The sequence below is a fragment of the Podarcis liolepis genome (assembly GCF_965112155.1).
Source record: "Podarcis liolepis genome assembly, chromosome: 1".
NCBI classification, from domain to species: Eukaryota; Metazoa; Chordata; class Lepidosauria; order Squamata; family Lacertidae; genus Podarcis; species Podarcis liolepis.
In genome coordinates, this window is record NC_139554.1 from 21978010 (window position 1) to 21998667 (window position 20658).

Here is a 20658-nt window from a genome sequence, read left to right on the forward strand (position 1 = left end):
GAAAACTGGGGTGCAGAAGCTGTCTCCATTAGCCCCAGCTAGCAACTTGGGGATGAAGGCAGTTGAAGGAGCAACCAATACAATCAAGATTCTGGAAATCAAGCCTTATGAGGAACGGTTGAAAGAGCTGAGTATGTTCCGCCTGAAAAAGAGGAGACTGAGAGGAGATATGATAGCCATCTTCCAATATCTCAAGGGCTGTCACCTGGAAGATGGAACAAGCTTGTTTTCTCCCGCTCTGGAGGGTAGGATTCGAACCAATGGCTTCAAATTACAAGGAGATTCCAACTAAACATCAGGAAAAACTTTCTGATGGTAAAAGCTGTTAGGACAGTGGAATGGGGTCTCCCTCGGCAAAAACATTTTATCTTAAATAAACAAAATAAAAAATAAATTTTCTGCATGTGTTCTGATGGCTCTTCCCACATAATACTCCAAGAGAAAGCTCATCAGTTGGCAACAGATGTTACCTTTTGAAGAACAAAGGCAGCTTTTTGGTAAAAAGGCTGGAAGAAAGCAGAGAAGAACGATCGCTTATATTTTCCCCTTGTCTCTTTGACCCAAGTTTGACCCTAAGAACCACATCGTTTTGGGGAAAGGATACAGCTGAGTTACATTAAAACTGTTTTACCAGCTGAACCCAGTCACCAGAGTTATTTCCTCTCTATTATGAATGAAGGAATCTCTGTCCTGCATGCTACTTGGAGCGCAGGAAAAATTCCAGTTCTGTTGACTGCAATTTCTCCTTTTGGATGCACAGGATTTTGGATTCTAACCATCTTTCAAAAAAAGAAGAAAGGAAAAGTATACTCAATGGAGAATTGACCTACCTTGACGAAAATAGTGGAATTGCATTCCTGCAAAGCCTCCATCAAGCTGATCACATGGAGACATACCATCTCTACCATCTGTGGAGGGGAGAAAGATGTTGAAATAAAGTAAATACTCAGTGCCGTATTTTCGTGAAAGCAAAACACACCAAAAAAACTGAGACTGATGGGATTAACCTAGATTCATTAGTATGGTACTTAAATGAAAGCAATACAGAATCGTAGAATTGTAGAGCTGGAAAGGACCACAAAGGTCATTCAGTCCAGCCCCCTGCAATGGAGGGATACAGGTGAAACTCGCAAAATTAGAATATCGTGGAAAAGTTCATTTATTTCAGTAATTCAACTTAAAAGGTGAAACTAATATATGAGATAGACTCATGACATGCAAAGCGAGATATGTCAAGCCTTTATTTGTTATACTTGTGATGATCATGGCATACACCTGATGAAAACCCCAAATTAACAATCTCAGAAAATTAGAATATTAAATGAAATCAGCAAAACAAGGACTGCAAATAGAGCAATATTGGACCTCTGAGAAGCAGAAGCATGCATATGTACTCAGAACTTGGTTTGGGCCCCTTTTGCATCAATTACTGCCTCAATGCAGTGTTGCATGGATGCTATCAGCCTGTGGCACTGCTGAGGTGTTATGGAAGACCAGGAAGCTTCAATAGCAGCCTTCAGCTCTTCTGCATTGCTCGGTCTCATGTCTCTCATCTTTCTCTTGGCAATGCCCCATAGATTGTCTATGGGGTTCAGGTCAGGCAAGTTTGCTGGCCAATCAAGCACAGTAATCCCATGGGCATTGAACCAGGTTTTTGTACTTTTGGCAGTGTGGGCAGATGTCAAAGTCCTGCTGGAAAATGAAGTCAGCATACCCATAAAGCTCGTCTGCGGAAGGAAGCATGAAGTGCTCCAAAATCTCCTGGTAGACAGCTGTGTTGACCCTACACTTAATGAAGTACAGTGGACCAACACCAGCTGATGACATGGCTCCCCAAATCTCTTTTCTGATGAGAGCAGCTTTTGCATCTCATTTGGAAACCCAGAGTCTGGAGGAAGAATGGGGAGGCACACAATGACAGATGCTTGAAGTCCAGTGCGAAGTTTCCACAGTCTGTGTTGATTTGGGGAGCCATGTCATATATTAGTTTCACCTTTTAAGTTGAATTACTGAAATAAATGAACTTTTCCACGATATTCTAATTTTCCAAGTTTCACCTGTATTTTGCCCAATGTGGGGCTCAAACTCACGACCGTGAGATCAAGAGTCTCATGCTCTACCTACTGAGCTATCACCTTGAACCATCAACACATCAGACTGAATATCCAGTAAAGAAGTGGAAACCCAACATTACCTTTCACATAGCCATGACAATCTGTAAGAGATTTTTTCCAGTTTTAGCTTCCACCAGTGCAACCCAATGATGCTCTGTATATTTCAATTAACCTTGAAAAGGCTTTTCAAGCATCCCATCCATGAGAACCGCCATGCATAGCAGAGCCAGATTTCTTTAAAAAGAACTGGATTCTCTCTGAAGTTAACTTGCTATCTGGGTCCTATTTATTCCCTGCCCATCCAAAGTGATTTATCATTCTGAATCAGCAGCGAGCTATGAATATGTAATCTTCAAAGCATAAAACATGGCATACAGGGCAGGGGGATGTCTCCCAGCCTTGGGTTGTAAATATCATTTTAACTTTTATGTGATGTAAATATAAAGGTAAACCAAGGCAAATGTAACTCGATAACGAAAAGGCCATGGAATTTTCAATATTGCTGATAAAGTTAAACCCTTTTGGTAGCCTCCTTCATCGTTATTTGGATATTTTAATTAAACGTCAGAACAACCCAATTAAATTTCATCTGGTCCAACCCCCTGCAATGCAAGAATCTCAACTAAAGCATCCATGACAGGTGGCCATACAACCTCTGCTTAAAAACCTCCAAGGAAGAAGAGTCCACCACCTCCCGAGGGAGTCCATGTTGGGTAGGGTTGCCATATGCCCTCTTTTTCCAGGACACGTCCTCTTTTTCCATAGGTAGAGTCACTATAGCGATCCACAGTTAAAAGTAGAAGTCGGCAAATTTGTCTTCTTTTTTGCTCTTCAAAATATGGCAACCCTAATAATGATGGGCTCCTTCGGTATATATATTTAATAAATAAATGTATCCCAGCAGGGTAATAATAATAATAATAATAATCTTTCAGCAGGAATCTAAAGCAATATTTATGCATATATTCCATTTATTTATGAAATGTTGCGAGGGCGCCTGCCAAACAGGCAGGGAGTCTCAAAGCATGTGTGCTGCCACATTGCAAGATTCTCTCCTGGAAATGCAATTTTTTCTACTACTGAGCTATATCGCCCTATAGTCTTCTGGCTGCCAGTTGTGTGCATGTGTGTGTGCCCTAGGATTTTCATTTTCAAATGGTCTATCTCAGGCATAGGCAAACTCCGGCTCTCCAGATGTTTGGGACTACAATTCCCATCATCCCTGACCGCAGGTCCTGTTAGCTAGGGATGATGGGAATTGTAGTCCCAAACATCTGGAGGGCTGGAGTTTGCCTATGCCTGGTCTATCTATTGTGTGGGGGCTTTGTGGGATCTCGCCTAGCTCTGCTCACTGCCTCTGACTCACCACCTTGTTATGTGCCATCAGCTGGAGGATGCTGGGGGTGACTCGGCTCCAGAACTCCAGGGCGGTCAGGATGGCGGTGAAGCTGAATTCATTCTGGTTCTGCACCGTGGGCGCAACCGCCGCTTGTTCGCAATACACCGTCCACAGCTGAGCAAATATAAAGGCGTGGAAGAGGGAGCACATGTGCAGGACGGACGTCTGCAGAAAAGAGAACCGGGGGGGTGGGGAGCGTTAGCTTTTTCCTTCCAGCAGTGCATTATGGGATGCGCACACCCTGCCCCGGAGTACCAGAGCATGACAATTCCCTCGTCCGATAATAACACGCCCGCCCGTCAAAGCAATCCTAATCAAATATGGCTCTGTCAAGAATTCCCTCAGATTTTCCTTCCCTGTCAGTGAGCGATATGACAACTCATTCATATTGAAATAGCAGGCTTATAATTCACAGGCTAGAGTTAGGCAAAAGGATAGACAAGCTGAAGGCCATTAAAAGTGAAAAAGAAACACTCACAGAACCACAGAGCTTGTTAGAACAGGGAGAGAAAGGAAATGGAAGAATATTGGAGTGTTTAGAACAGCCTCTCCACCCTGGTGGACAATTCCCATCATTCCTGACCAATGGCTATGGTTGCTGAGGCTGATGGGAGCTGGGAACACAGACATGTGGTCTGTCAGGCTCAGTCCTGTCCACACTAGCAAGAGCTCTTCTGGGTTTTAGAATAGAAACACTACCAGCTCTCGTTGGAGATGACAGGGATCCCCACCCCCAATTTTTAAAATTGAGTTTCAAGGATTTTTAACAATTTAACTACAAATTTAAAAGAATTTTTGTAAGTTGAGTTCCCACCCTTTCTCCCAGGTGCTTCCATAACCACTCTTTCCTGCTGTGTTATATAACATACTTTATCAATTACATTTCCCCTTCATTACAGTAATTATTCATTTATTTCCCCCTTAATTCAATTCATTATCCATTTCCCATCCACTGCTATTTCGGATCCTGATCCAGCTTCTGTTGACTTTAATGTTTTCCAGAGAAAAAGGCTCCAATCTTCCATAAAACGTTCGATATTTTAATCTCTTATACTGCCTCCTTTGTCATGTCCACGTGAGATGACCGGGAATGAACCTGGGAACTTCTGCATGCAGATGACATCTTGATTCAGTTCATGTTTAATGATGAGCCTACCCAATTCACACTTTCTGAAGCAGTATGCAAAGTGAAACACAGCCACCCTTTGAAATTCACACTCCTTCGAATTTTGTAACGCAATTCTCCAGCCAAGCCATGTGCACACATATGCATATATTAGGACAAAGTTTGCAATAAAGCACTAAAAATAACGCCCCAAAGTACATTCTGCTAAGGACCTCTGTTTTGCAAAAAATAAAAATAAAAATGTGTATATTAGGGTGAATTACACACAAACCTACTGGGGAAAATTTGTACTAAGACGCCGATGAATTTTCACGAGGGCTAAAAGTGGAGAACTGAACTTAAGGCTGGAGGGAATGAGAAACGGAAATTTACAGATTCAACCAACTTTATTGACCATCAGCCTCTGATCAAAACACTGTGCAACAGCTGCAGAGTCTTCTCAGCATCCACTGCCAAGGGGCAGTAGCTCTGACAAGGATCTTAATTACCCAGGCAAATTGGCAGCAGAGTAGGCAGCCATTCGGGTTAATTAGGCTGAAATCTATATAGTCAAATGTTGTTTAGGCACAACCAGCAGAATACTTGTACCTTGGACTGCTCTGGAAACCCAATCAGGATCACAATGAGGTGGTCAGCAACATGAGAGCCAGCATCCAGTGGAATGGGCATACATGTTGAAGGGGAATTTGGACAGATGACATTATGCGTCAGCGACCCCAGCAGGAGCCACGAGAGCAAACGAATATGAGATACGCATTCAATGAATTCTTTGGGCCTGTTGGAAAAGAAAATGCATTTCAGTGTCTTGTTATCCCAAAGGCTTTATTCCCTATGCCTTGAAATATTATTATGCTAACAAATGCATGAACATTACTGTATTATGGATGCAAAACACGGGCAAAGTACATATTAACATGCCTTTTCAGGTGATCCATTTGTTTCAAACAGTGAATTGGGTGGGGAACCTCAGGCGGAGGGCCAAACACGGCCCTCAGGCCTCTATACCTGGCCCCTGGAACTGTGGTGCAGATTCAGATGTCTTTTCTCAATGTGTTATTTTTGTTGAAGGGAAGTAACACAAACTGCAATGTCTTGTTTCTAGGAAACTTCAGTTTGTTTCCTGCTCCCCAGCTAGTGTGTACATAGTGATGATGTTGCTGGCATCCATCTGTCTCAAGAGACAATGGAGTGCAGCTCTGGGGTGAACTGAAGTGACCTCTTTGGGGTGCAAGGCTAGGCAGTCCTGAATTGCCCAGATGACAAGCCTTGCTGATGTAGTCCAAAGGAAAGCAGAGCAATACGTTTGGCACTGGCTTGGCTATAGGAGTTGCCAGAAGAAGGCACCATCAAACCGTCTTAGGGACTCCACTCTGGTTTGGTGCAGAGCCATTTCTTCTCCCGAAAAGAACCCACAAGGCAGATGAGGTTTAGGATCAGCGTCTTCCTTCTCCCAGATGGCCTACCTTCCCAGGTTGAGAAGCCTCATCTGCCTCTCACTTCCCTCTACAGCATGTGCAGAAACCACCTTCTTGACAGTTGGACCCATTGCTGGGTCCAGGGAAGCCTGTCTTCGCATGCAGGGGAAGTCCCTAACTCATTGAGGGGTTGAGACCCATTGGCTACCCTCACCTCCTGGAGACCACATTTGCCATTACAAGTGATGGACGCAACTCCCCACTTTCACCCCTCTTCATGGCACACCCATCTGGTGATGCATTTTAAAGCTCTTAACGTTACACTGTTTGCAGCCGATACTTCCTTACCCCTGTTGCATTGCAGATGGAGGATGGTATAGCCAAGGGAGGTAACGAACTACAGCCTTGTTGTCCCTGTGATTGCCACGCGAGATCTCCATCGCAGCAATCTGGGCTAAACCGACCTTCAGATGCCCACCAAAAGTGTCCTCATGCAATGGCTGGGAACATGTCTTCATGTGACTCTGTGGTGGAAGGACATTCAGCATATTGAGGGTATTAAAAGTAAGACATTGGGTGATTAAAGGCATTTTGAAGGCCAAGGAAGCTGTTCCATTTACAGTGGTACCTCGCAAGACGAACGCCTCGCAAGACGGAAAACCCGCTAGACGAAAGGGTTTTCCGTTTTGGAGGCGCTTCGCAAGACGAATTTCCCTATGGGCTTGCTTCGCAAGACGACAGCCCATAGGGAAATATCCGGGACAGCGGGGAAGCGCAGCGCGTCTTCCCCACTGTCCTCGGACCTCCTCCGAAGCCAGGCGGTGGGGCGGGAACGCCTCCTCCCGCCGCCGCCGGGCTTCGGAACGATGCTCCGAAGCCGGGCGGCGGGGAGGGAACACCTTCTGAAGGCTGGCGGGGGGCGAAAGTCTTTGTCCCCCCTGCCTGCCTTCCCAGGGGCTTTTAAATCGCCCCGGACAGCGGAGAAGTCCTCCGCTGTCCCGGGGCGATTTTAAAATGCCGCCCGCCAGCATTTTAAGATCGCCCGGACAGCGGAGAAGTCCTCCGCTGTCCTGGGGTTTTTTAAAATGCTGGGGGTGGGAAGAAAAGCCCTTGTCCCCCCCCCCCCCAGCCTTCAGACCCGGACCTGGTCTGAAGGCGGTTTCCCTAGGAACGCATTAATTGATTTTCAATGCATTCCTATGGGAAACTGTGCATCGCAAGATGAAAAACTCGCAAGACGAAGAGACTTGCGGAACGAATTAATTTCGTCTTGCGAGGCACCACTGTATATGAAAACACTGTGTTCACTAGAGCAGCTTTCACCAACTCCAGATGTTTTGAACTACAAATGATGGGAGTTAAAGGCTGCACTAAAGACCGAATATCCAGGTTATATGATACTTCTATCCGTTTATCAAATACCTTTATTATACCTGCAAAAGGTGAAGACTCGTTTGTTTGCCCAAGTGTTTGGTTGAGCTGGTTGATTGAGAGTGAGCTTTGGTTATGATTGGAGTTTTTAAAAAACTGCTACTCTTATTGTTTATTGATAGTTATGAGTGTTTGGAGTTGACAATTCATTTACTTATAGAGACAACTTTTCACCAAGGGCCCCAAAGGAACTTCCAAAAGTGCAACAAACACACACCAAAACCCAATAAATTAAAACCAAATACAATTTGGAAATCAGATCATGCAGTTTACACAGGGCAGAACAGGGCAATCTGACAGCCCAGAACAGGCTAAACAACTCCTCCAAAAGTTTGCTCTGTTGGGACTAGATAATCCAAGTCCAACAATGAAGTTGCCATCTGTACCTCTAGGGGGAGAGAGTTTCAAAGGGTGCAGTTACCAACAAGGCCCTGCTTCCTGCTTTAGCACAGCAAGCAATTCTCAGCAGTTCCACTGGCCTAGCACAAGTTATTTGAATGAGTCCTGACACCCCTGTGGACCCTGGTCACTATTTTCTACTTTTTGCTGCTCGTACAGTCACCCTTTCTATAATCGTTATTGTAGGAAGCTACTTTTTCAACTCTCCCATAAAACATGGCAAGGGCTTTCAGAAAGCATCTAAAGGTTCTCCCAACTATATGGATGGCCAAAATGTAGAACTCCCCAAACGAGGCAATAACATCATTTGAACTGATGTGTCTGAATGCTGTACTCACCTTTAATTTAGTTAACGTATGCATATCGGCAATAAAATCCAAAACTTCACCAATGTACTGTCTCATGCATTCCATGGCTGCTGTTCCACACTAAAACATGGAAGAACAATGGTCAACTATCAGGGCTCCTCAAGGCACAATAATGGAAGTCCATTTTCCTTCCCTCACCCAGTCCAAAACTAACTGAATCCTGAACCCTATATATTTCTACTCAGAAGTAAGTCCCACTGGGTTCAGTTGGACTCAGAAGTAAGTCCCACCTGGTTCAGTTGGACCCAGTAAGTGGGTACAGCATTGCAGCCTTATAGCTGATTAATCTCAAGACAAATATTGTTCCTAATCAGTTACACAAGTGTAGCCTCACTGATTGCAAAAGGACTAATAGTACTGTAAGTGATTGTGATTTTTTTAGGCTTACTATCCTAACACTGGCTGCTGCCAATCGTGGTAAGGTTGTAGTTGAATTTTTTTCTGGCCTGGAGTGGAGGGGCAGAGAATTCAGAATGTAACTGGTCAGTCCTGCAACGAAATATTCAACCTTAACTCCCTTTCCGACCCAAAGTAATCAGCTGATATGGATAACATATTGCCCCTCTTTGACGAGCGATGATTTGGGCCCACAAATTCAGAGAGTCTCAGTTGAGGTTCACTTGGTGGAATTCGGAGGGCGAGAGAAGAGACAATCTGCTCAAATTCTGCATTTTTGCAGCTGACCCAAGTGCTTCTCATTTCTCTATGCTAATATAAAATCTACGTAGGGCTGAACTACACCACCTTCTGTCTCCTCCACAGTTACGCCTGTCAGTCGGCTTGACAGGACAACAAACAGCAAAAATAAGGTCACAGAGAGCCCTGTCAAAGTCTCCTTCATCTTCCAGTGGGCTTGGAAGAAGGATTCCACATGTTGCTTCTTTCAAACTGAATGACAGAACGATAAAGGGTATTGTGCACCAGCCCCTTGAATACCAATGACTGAATCTGAAGGATTTTCTCTTTCTTTTTATTCAGTTTCTCCCCGTTGCACTAAATATGTTGAGTACAAACAGAATAATCTGCTCTTCCACGTTTTCACCCCTGCCCTCAAGCTACCAGTCTCCATTGTATCATCCTAACTCAAAAAACATTATAGTTCAACTGGGGAATGGTGTTGTGACTGTTAGTATCATTTAAGCTTAGAAGGTTTGGAGCAGGGGTAGGCAACCTAAGGCCTGGGGGCCAGATGTGGCCCAATCGCCTTCTCAATCCAGCCCGTGGACGGCCTGGGACTCAGTGTGTTTTTACATGAATAGAATGTGGCCTTTTATTTAAAATGCATCTCTGGGTTATTTGTGGGGCATAGGAATTAGTTCAGTATTATTTTTTTCAAAATATAGTCCGGCCCACCACATGGTCTGAGGGACGGTGGACCGGCCCACAGCTGAAAAAGGTTGATGACCCCTGGTTTGGAGTTTCTTCTCCTGAAAGACAGAAAGCATGCACTATATTGAAACTAAGTCACTAAGTTTCAAAGTGGATGGAATGCCATATGATTCTGCAGTGATTAGCACAAACCTTTGACTCCGTTCTGTCCAGGGGTCATATTCCTATCTATTTACCTAAGAAGAGTCCCATGATATAAATAGTAATAGATTTATGGTGGCACAAGCTTCCTACTAGGCAGAGGGCCTTCTTGGTAGTGGCGCCCGCCCTGTGGAACGCCCTCCCATCAGATGTCAAAGAGATAAACAACTACCTGACATTTAGAAGACATCTGAAGGCAGCCCTGTTCAAGGAAGTTTTTAATGGGTGACATTTTAATGTATTTTTAATCTTCGTTGGAAGCCGCCCAGAGTGGCTGGGGAAACCCAGCCAGATGGGTGGGGTACAAATAATAAATTACTATTACTATTACCATTACATCAGATGAAGGCCAATGTTACATAAACAATGATGTTATTTTCTGCACAGTTTTTGCCTTTTCCTTGAACTGAAATTAATTAAATAATTGATTATGTTTGTTTCTGCCAAAGCAAAGTGGATAATGCAGGTTTTAGTGGAAGCCAAACTGTGGCAGAAAAGAAACAGTGCTGATTGTCTTCAACATAGCACAGGGTGGAAATCGCTGCCTTTTTATATCCCAAGCCCCAGCTGGCATGGCCAGTAGTCAAGGATATGAAGATAAATATATATACTCTTCTTCTGTTTCAAGTCCCTTCCAACTGGAAAATTTGGGCTACATACATACAAAGCTAAGGAATGGTAAAGAAATTCATAGCTTATGAAGAGGCGACTTATGTTTTGTTACTTACTCCAGGGATGGAAGCGATCATTTGCTTGTGTAAGATCAATGATTCAGCTAGTTTTGTTCCAGCATCTGCACAAACAAACTAATAAGAAATAACATATTAACCAATTTTGTGGACTGCTGGTGGTAAGGATGCAATAATCTCTAATTTATTAGTTTATTAAACAAAGTTTCATCTTGCTGATATTTGCGGTAATTTTGCTGCTCATAAAAGGGAGAGCTTATATTGGAAACAAGAACCGTTATCAAGAAGTCAATCCAATTCTTTTTCACTATATACATACATACATACATACATACATACATACATACATACATTTAAAGCACTGTATAAAAATTAAGACGTGTATTCTCATTTCTTCAGCAGCAAGTTTAAAGTGAAAGAGGATTTTCAATCAAAGCTCATTACACAGCCTGCAGTCCTGGTACCATTATGTCAATTATAGTTCCAATTGACTTAATGAAGGCTTTCATTCCAGAGCAAAACATTTCCCCTCCTTGTGAATTTTCTCTTCTTTTTCTTACTGAGTGTGAGCAACTATTCTATACATCAGATAGAATTTTTAGAAATAACATGTGATTAAAAAAAAAAATACGGACCATGTATTAAAAACCAGGGTTGTCAACTTTTTGGGTCCCATGAGTACATTTGCAAACTGGAGAAACTGTAAGCAACACCATTCATATACCATAACCAAGCACACGTTACAACCTATTTTATTGCCTACAACAGAATATTCCTTCCAAACTGAGGAAGGCCTCTGTGGGTGAATGGGCACCCATGGGTGCCATGTCGGCAAACTTCTGCTCAACTAATGCGTTCCAGGACAGAAAGAGATTCCAAGATGTGAATCTTTCTTACCCCGAACCTACAGAATGCAGTGGATGGGAGCACATTGCATTCAAGGTTCAACATGAGGTTATGTGCATGAGCAGGCAAACTAAGGCCCAGGGGCCGGATCCGGCCCAATCGCCTTCTAAATCTGGCCCACGGGTGGTCCGGGAATCCACATGTTTTTACATGAGTAGAATGTGTGCTTTTAATTAAAATGCATCTCTGGGTTATTTGTGGGGCATAGGAATTTGTTCATTTTTTTTTCTTTTCAAAATACAGCGGTGCCTCGCAAGATGAAATTAATCTGTTCCGCGAGTCTCTTCGTCTACCGTTTTTTTCGTCTTGCGAAGCAACCCTATTAGCGGCTTAGCGGATTAGCGCTATTAGCGGTTTAACGGCTATTAAAGGCTTAGCGGATTAGCGGCTAAAAGGCTATTAGCGGCTTAGCGGCTTAGAAAAAGGGGGGGAGCGGGGGGAAATCGGAACACTTGCAAGATGTTTTCGTCTTGCAAAGCAAGCCCATAGGGAAAATCGTCTTGCAAAGCAGCTCAAAAACGGAAAACCCTTTCGTCTAGCGGGTTTTCCGTCTTGCGAGGCATTCGTCTTGCGGGGCACCACTGTATAGTCCGGCCCCCACAAGGTCTGAGGGACAGTGGACCAGCCCCCTGCTGAAAAAGTTTGCTGGCCCCTGGTTATGTGACACAAGCGACCATAACAGAAAATGGAAGAGACTTGGATGCATTCCTGCCACTGGAAAGTTTGATGCAGTAAATCATTGTATTTCAGAGTGACGTATGATGCTGGGGAGTATCACTGTTTTGTGAGTCGGGAGGAAATTAAAATATTGCAATCAAACAAATGGTCAGCACTTTGTTCCACCTGGTAGAAACCACGATGTATTACAGGGACAGACTAGAACAGCCTTCCCCAACATGGCGCCTTTCCAATGTTTTGGACCACGACTCCCATCATGGCCATGGCAGTTAGGGTTGATGGGAGTTGTAGTCCAAACCATCTGGAGCACAGCAGGCTGGGGAAAGACTGGAATAAAAACAAGGCAGTAAATTGAGAAACTGGGGACAAAGAGTTATGGTCCTTAAGTATATTCAGCATCTTTACTATACAGGGGTCCCTTCCAACTCTACAATTCTATGATTCTGTGATTCCTTTTGTTGGCCCTGAATCTCCCAACGTTCGTAGCAAGTCTCATTTAGGTGGACAGATCTGCACGATTGCTCGTTCTCATGACGCGATAACTGGCTTAGTGTTATGTGCAAACCAGGCAAATGTGAGTCAGGGAGGAGTCTTTGGCTATACAAACTACTGTGGTACCTTGGGTTAAGTACTTAATTCGTTCTGCAGGTCCGTTCTTAACCTGAAACTGTTCTTAACCTGAAGCACCACTTTAGCTAATGGGGCCTCCTGCTGCTGCTGCGCCACCAGAGCACAATTTCTGTTTTCATCTTAAAGCAAAGTTCTTAACCCGAGGTACTATTTCTGGGTTAGCAGAGTCTGTAACCTGAAGGGTATGTAAACCGAGGTATCACTGTATGTATGTGCACATATGGTAAAGCAGAGGTGCACAAATGCTCCCTTTTTTTTTGCAACCGGCTAATCTGGCACATGCAAGTAATTAAGCTGAATGTGTTTTGAGATCATTTAAATGTGAACAGGTGTCAACATCTGCAAAGAGCAATGGCCTCCTGTTCATCTTTACTGTTTCCGAGGCTCTCGTTTTGGACGTTATCTGCATCCCTCCAGGAAGTGGGGTGTGTTTCAACCTGACATCGCAAGCGGAAGACTAGACAAAGTCTAGACAAAGGCCCCACCACTTATTTCCAAAGCATCTCACTATCGCCCATATCAACTCCTTGCAAGATGCCAAAACGTCACTGGCAAGAGATTTAATGCCAGTATTGAAAAGCCACAAAACAACAGAACATAAACAGGATAAATGTCTGCTGTGCCTCTCCCTAGAAATCTGCTGTCTGTGATAAAGTGTCAGCAAAGGCTTCAGGGGTAGTTGGTTGGGCAGAGATCCAGGAAGACAAGTAGTCTAGGTTTGGGGATGGAGAGAATGACCTCAGCAACAGGCTGAGGCCTATGCAAGGGCCTAGATTTAGAAAATAAGAAAGCGGCCTTAAATTGAATCAGCTTTGTCCACACAGCTCAGCTTTGTCCACACTGATTAATCTTTAACATCATCAGTCTTTAACCTCAGCAGTAACATCTAGACCAAAGGAGCGTTTCAGCCGTTCTTAAGTTTGTTTAAAATCTAAAACAGCTTATCTTGTATTCCTGTCTTTGAATTTGTGCTATGTAGGTTTTTTAAACCTTTTTGTAAAGGCAATGCTAGAGTTTTCACAGCCAAGTCCTCAACTCCTTATCACTACTGCTTGGCTTTCTTTAAATAGGGCTATGTCTAAAACTTGAAAACTTTAGGTTTTCAAACCTTTTTTGTAAACTCAGGGGAGCACTTCAGCCCTGTTCTTGAGTTTGTTTAAAATCATTTAAGGTTTATGATTTCTCTATTTCCTTCTGAGGAAACTGAATAGTGCAGTGAAACGAGGTTTGTAGTCAGCATCCCATTAAGACTTTGTTCAATTCTAGGTTTTTCTAATTTTTTCCTTAAACGTTTTGATTTTTCTTATTTAGTTTAATTCTATAAGATAATATTTCTAGTCGGTTACTTCTCATTTCAGGGATTTTCACGGTATTTAATTTGTTTTGTGTAAATTTTCCACACTGATTGGCAGCTGCTCTCTGGGGTTTTAGGCAGGGTCCTCACCCAGCCCTACCTGGAGATGAGGGGGATTGAGTCTAGGCCCTTCCACACAGCCCACCACTGAGCTATGGCCACATGACATTCTGCCGTATGCTTGCTTCTTGTTGCTGTCAGCAGAAATCAGCATGGAGACAGTATTAAGGCCTTGGTTGAAAGAAAAACCCCGTAGCATTCAAGATGCATGAGATCTCTCCCTCCCACCCTGAAGGAATTACAAACTGATGTCCCTGACCAGAGTCAGGGCTGGTGATGGGGGCATGATTCAGTGGCAGTTTGCATGCAGAATGTGCCTGGTTCAGTCCCTGTCATCTCCAAGTAAAAGGATCTCAGGTAGCAGAAACCTTGGACCAGCCTTCCACACCCCCAATGGGCTCCAGATGTTCTGGACAATGAGTCCCATTATCCTTGACCATTGGTCATGCTGGCTGGGGCTGATGAGAGCTCTGGTCTGGAGGGCAGCAGTTTGGGGACAGATGTGTTGTGCCTAGCTATGGGCAAAGAGAAGAGCCCTGTTCCATCTGCTGTGGTCACTGTTAGTATTTGCACTGTATTTGTTAGAAAATGCATTTTGCAAAGAATAAATTTCACTGCGGTAAAGAAAACACATGTAATGTAACAGCTGCAAAGCAGGTGGTTCCCATTAAGGTGACAGAAACGCTGAACTATGGTGTTGTTAACTTAACTTCCTTTAAAAGTGAGTCTGTTTGTGCCTTCGACAGTGAGGGTGGGAGTTAAGGTTCAGCTGGTTGTACCGTCGTTTTTTCGCTGACTGAGTTTTGCTGACTGAGAATATGGGAGTGTGAAGACTTCAAGCAGATGCTGTCCAGAGGGGTTTGTGAGGACAGACAAGCTATGGACCAATGGCTTATGCACTGCTACAAAGGAGTTTTGAAAGCAAAAGGACTAAACCCTCTCTTGGGCTCAAGGGAGAGAAAGGTATTGCATTGGACTTAATACATATGAATAATACAAATTGCTCATTTGCTGCCATCCTGACAAGTCAAGATTCATCTTCAGTTCTTGTGTGTGGAGTCCACTCCATCACTGAAGTCTGAGGGTAAAATCACTGCATCGTTATGAATAACTAAAAAAAAAAAGCTAACAGTCATTACCCCCACAGTCCCACACAGCTGCTGCTTCCAGGAACAGTTCTGCTCTAGGGAATCCCCTCCATACCCATGTTAAGAACATGAGGACAGGTTTCAAACCCCAGCACCCTATGGGCTTTACTCCTAGACACACCCTAAGCCTTTGGCAGCGTCACTCTCGCTTCCAAGGGAGGCCAGCTAGTGGGACCACACCTTTCCTGCCCCACAACTGCTCTTCTCGCAGGGAAGTTCATATGAACTCCTCATGCAGATTACACACCTACCCAAACTTTTCCATCCTCCAGCGTAAAGAAAGCTTTCCTCTTGTTTTGTGTCACTACCAATTCTGACAGCGATGAGTAACGTGGAAATAATTGGGGTATCAAATGTAAATGTCAGGAATATATCTTTTGTTATTCAGCCCACCTTGCTTCTTATTTAACGTTCTTAGCCCCCGTACTGCTATCTTTGTCAAATCAAGAAGCAGCTTGAGTCCCTACATGTCTCACGCAGCTATACACAGGAGTATCAAGTGATTGCTCAAGTGGTATTTCAGTGTCCGACCTTGTTCTACCACCTTCCCATTGTGGTAGGTCACTTCATGTTCTTTATATAGCAGGGGTGTGGAACTGGATCCATCTGGCAACCCAGTAGGGTCCGAGGATGGAGGCAGACCCACAAACTCATGAGCAGAAGATGGAGGCTTCATTGTCTCCCAGGGACCCTCCTTTTAGGGACATCTTTAGCAGGGTGTTGAGGAAACCTTCCTCAGACCTCCTCTTCTTAGGGGGCGTGGAAGACCCATGATTATGTAAGTAAGCCTTCCACAATCTTTCACTCTCCAGACTGTTTGGACCACAGCTCCCACCAACCCCTGTGAAGTTGACCAATGGTCAGGGAGGATGGTATTTATAGGTCAAAACATCTGGAGGGCACCGGGTTGGGAGAGGTTGATGCTAGGGCTTGGGCCAAAAAATGCACACCCAAGTTCCATAGAGCCATTCAGCTCCCACCAAAGTGGTCATGGGGTTCAGAGGCTTTTGCAGGGATGCTGCTGAATTCTAGAATATATATTTTTTGTGGGATGTGAGGGGCAGGAGAGACTTACCCTTGACACAAGGCAGCCAAGGGGAAACGAAAACCATCCTTCCCTGCCTCACAGAAAAAGCTTCAAGAATGTAAGGAGAGGTCTGCTAGATCAGGCCAAGGGCCGCTCCAGTCCAGCATCCTGTCCTCACAAGAGCCAACCATATGGCCGTGGGAAACCCACGAGCAGAACCTGAGCACAACAGCACTCTCCCCTCCTGTGGTTGTCAGCAGCTGGTATTCAAGAAGCATGGCGGCCTCAGACTGTTTCCCAACGCTTCGAACAACGACAGAGCTGCCATGAGTAGCTCGTCCCAAGCTTCAGTCCTAAAAAATGCCCCACTGGCGATCACAGTATGCCATGACAAACAGAGTGCAATTCCCAGACCCTTCGTGCATACATGTGTATGTGTTTCTTGTAGGGTGGGGAGATTTGTCTGGGGGGGGGGGCAAGTACTCTGTCATTCTGTGTAACGTTGCCTGTTTCTCACAGTGTCCAAGAAGCAGAAAGGACTGTCCTCTCCTCTTTTTAAATACATAAATAAAGGTACTTGTAACATCAACTTTCCCACCCCCTGAACCCATTACCTGGTGTGTCACCCCCCCACAACAACCAACCACACACACACACACACACACACACACACACACAGCTTCTCCTCTTAACACTGATATTATAATAGTTGTTTTTAGGGAAATTCTAAGCCCTCTGTAATTTAGAACGTCAATGTTACTTTCCAACTCTCCTGGCAACTGCTAATTTTCTCTGACTAATGTGCCCATTGCTTACGAGAAGCTGCGGCTCGTAGAAACATATGCCCGAGCGCAGCGCCAGGCACTTCGGAGGGCGGAAAGAAAAGAGGCTGTCAATCATGTGGAACTGTGCGTGACCCGGGGAGCAAGTCTGCAGAGCTGTGCATTGTGCCGTGGGCCACCCAGGTCACTTCCATTTCAGCTCCTTGTCATTTCGATGCGATTAAGTGCCAGCAACTGCCAGCCCAGTCATTCTGCAGTGGAGGATGGCTACTGTCAGGCTGCTGTATTTTTTAAAAAAGAAGTTGTGTGTCTCTCTAGTGAGCAACATCTGCTGTGTGCTTTCCTTCCAATCTGGTAGCGCAGGAGTCCTTCAGGCCCAATACAGAGGAAGGGTGATTTAATTGGGAGGGAGCTCTCTCAGTGGCCTAGCTCACACTTAACACTAAACCATGGTTTGGTTAACAGGAGTTAACCATGTGTTGCCCCATGACAATGATCAAGGAAACCATAGCTTGTTTTTGTAAAGTTTTGGTTTTTTCCCAGCTGCTCTTGCCTCATGACTTTGAGTTCTGTATTCTTTTCAATGTCTGCTTAAAACATTTTTGTTTCCAGATATGCAGACATTCAACCCTTTTTAGCTACTGGCTGTCCAGTGCTTGGAAACCCCACACAAAACATTCACTGTTAAACCATTTCTTTAAAAGTGTTTGTTCCGTACCTGGACCAAAAGCAGAAGGTTCGTATCTGGCAAGGGAGATTTTAACTTCAGAGCTTGCAGCAACTCTAATATGACACTGCGGGATAAGTAGAACTTATCCCGTTCCTAAAAGAAAAGTGAACAAATCGGGGTTAAATTAATGCTTCCAACATTCTTCAACACCAAATCCTTGACTGCTATTTGTTTAGATGATTTATATGCCTCCCTTTGCGCAAGTACAGAGTGGTTTAGAAGAAAGCCAAATACATTAAAAGAATAACATAAAATCCATAAAATAACACCATCCTCAAAATCTCACAGCAACCTATAACTAACCACTAAATCACTTTTATATACAAATCACATACAGAGGCTTAGATCCTGAACTGCCCTTCCATGAAGGAAGATTCTGTTCCAGGAGAGGCTCATGTTCACAGAATCAAAGAATTGGAGAGTTGGAAGGGAACCCGAGAATCATCTAGTCCATCCCTCTGCAATACGGGAATCTCAACTAAAGCATCCATGACAGCTTAGACCATCCAACCTCTGCTTGAACCCCTGGATCTCTTCAGAAGTGTACATATCCTTTACTTATAATGCTACTCCTTCTCTCTTCCTGTTTGGTCTATGCCCTCTGAAAAGGTTACAGCCCTCAATTTCTACATTCCAGCCATAAATCTCATCCCACCAGGTTTCAGTAAAGCCTATTGGGTCATATCTGCCATTCTGTATCAACAGCTCAGACTCATCTTTCTTGTTTCTCATTCTCTGTGCATTAGTGTAGACACAACTGAAACCATGTGCCATTCCCTCCAGCTACTTCCTTCTTGTAGCTTTCTGCCCTGTAGCAGGTTTCTGTAGCAATGCCTCAGTTCCCTGTGCATCAATGAAGCTATTATCCCTAATACCAGGTATTCTCCTGCCATCTGTAAAATTGCTTCCAGAAAGAAAATCCCTCCATCTCATCCGTACTCTGCAGTCCCCACTGAAACAGATTTTCAGAAGGAACAGAGGAATATAGGGGCAACTTCTAAAACTCCCCTAGCACCACCCCTTTCAATCAGCAGCCTCATCCTGCAAAGGGAGTTCCGGGCTGCATCCACACCATATATTTAAAGAACATGACATTCCTCAAACAATCCCAGGAACTGTAGCTTACCCTCACAGAGCTACAGTTCTCAGCACTGTTAACAAACTACAGCTCCCAGGATTCTTTGGGGGAGGTAATGTGCTTTAAATGTAGTATGCATACACAAGTCCTTTCATGGGAATTTAGGATCCATAGAATTTGAGCAAGAAAACAGAGTTAAAAGAAGAAGAAAACCAGTGAGGTGTGTGCTTGCTCATAGAGCACACACATTGGCGTTCCCACAGAGGCTCAGTGCCCTACAACGGTCTGCGTGTGTTTATGCATCTGTCTAAACTCCACAGCTCCTATCCCCTGTGATGCAAAGGATTTCTCTTCCAGGAGGGAAGGGCATGTTGCATCTGAGAGGATTATGTCAATGACATCTGCTGTTCCATTGAGCATTTTGTCCTGGCGCATAGACAAATGGAAAGATAGGGGGAGGGCAACTTTCTAACCCCCACTCCCAAACCAATTTGTTCCCCTGTGAGATGAACTCCAGATGTCCCTACAGTTTATTCATCTGGATTTTTGTCAGATGGGGAGGAAACTTCTCTTATTTTTGAGAGACAGGATGGCCTAATGCATGTTCAGTAGAATTACTGATAATGCAAACACCACAGCAGTGAGTTAGAAAGTAGTGGACATAATGAAAAATATAACTCTCAAACCATGGCAGACATGGAAGATGCAAACATCTCCCCCCGCTCACACACACATTCATGTGGATGGAGGACAGATAGGGATGTGTAAGCTTGTGTAGAAAGAAGGCTGCCTCAATTGCTCTGCCTACTTTTGGCTCTAACATGTGACTTCTGAAGGGCTGCCCAGAAGAGAATGAGGGCCTTGGGCTGAAAAAGTTTCCCACACCGATGTATTAGTGTGAAAGTACCCCTAGTAGAGTCCAGAATTTCTATTAATGAGCTATCCCCAGATCCATTAAGGAAAAGGTAAAGTATAATATTTGCACAACCTCTCAAGCAGGTTTTGGCCAGAGTTTCAGCTCCTTTCTGTAACGTTCAACTTTACCTCTAATTTTAAATAGCAGACGGAACAGAGGTTGCTTCAATGTCAATTTCGCTTGAGAACAAAAATAAGGGGTAGGTGGGTTCTCCGTTTGCCCCTGTCTCTGGTGCAATTAAAAGGAAACAAGCCAGTTAATTACCTTTGTGAAAGCTCTGTGACACAAACCGCACAGCTCTACCAAATACGCTAGGGTGAAGACGGCGTTCTGAATGACGAAACTCAGCAATTTGGAAAATGGCTCTAGCAGGCTCTGCAATGAAAGGAAGATGGAGGGCATGTCAGGAAATATATGCTTCTTTCAGCAAAATGAAGGGTGTGGGGGTTGTGAAATCATTCATTATAACAAAGCCTACCCCCCCTTTTTTTAAAAAACAACAACATGAAGGATATGAAGTTGCAGCTCCCCAAACTGATTCGTTCCAATGACTGTAGTCACACTTTGGGATTCCCAGCCACCACCTTGAGAGAACTCCTGGAAAGAGTTCTGCTTGCAAGATTCGCACTGGCTGCCAATCTGCAACCAGGCCAAGTTCAAAGTGTTGGCATGAACATACAAGTCCCTAGGCTGCTCAAGACCAGGTTCCTTGAGAGACCCTTATACACCCAGCAGATTGCAGGAGAGTTTCTGGGGGAGAGTTTCTCCTGCAACTTCCAAACATCTCAGAAGCCCACTCCACAATAATACTGAGTAGGGCTTTCTGTGGAATAGCTTTCCTGCCAAGATATGAATTTCTATGGAGCAGCTATCCTGTC

At 44.2% G+C, this 20658-nt stretch overlaps 2 protein-coding genes across 10 annotated transcripts in view; both read right to left on the reverse strand.

The window, feature by feature from the left end:
- LOC310706715 (endogenous retrovirus group 3 member 1 Env polyprotein-like) overlaps window positions 1-20658 on the reverse strand; it is an 874531-nt gene that overhangs the window by 241747 nt on the left and 612126 nt on the right. The gene's annotated exons all lie outside the window — the stretch shown is intronic.
- UNC79 (unc-79 homolog, NALCN channel complex subunit) overlaps window positions 1-20658 on the reverse strand; it is a 131344-nt gene that overhangs the window by 7316 nt on the left and 103370 nt on the right. For 6 of the 9 annotated variants that reach the window (XM_083500574.1, XM_083500577.1, XM_083500578.1 and 3 more), the window contains 8 exons: window positions 20045-20155; window positions 17775-17879; window positions 10511-10588; window positions 8223-8312; window positions 6403-6578; window positions 5228-5414; window positions 3481-3678; window positions 831-908 (listed from right to left, as the gene is read on the reverse strand). In XM_083500574.1, coding sequence (XP_083356700.1) covers window positions 831-908; window positions 3481-3678; window positions 5228-5414; window positions 6403-6578; window positions 8223-8312; window positions 10511-10588; window positions 17775-17879; window positions 20045-20155 — 1023 coding nt within the window. The remainder of the gene's footprint in view (window positions 1-830; window positions 909-3480; window positions 3679-5227; window positions 5415-6402; window positions 6579-8222; window positions 8313-10510; window positions 10589-17774; window positions 17880-20044; window positions 20156-20658) is intronic. The other 3 variants (XM_083500580.1, XM_083500576.1, XM_083500573.1) reach the window with 1 other exon arrangement.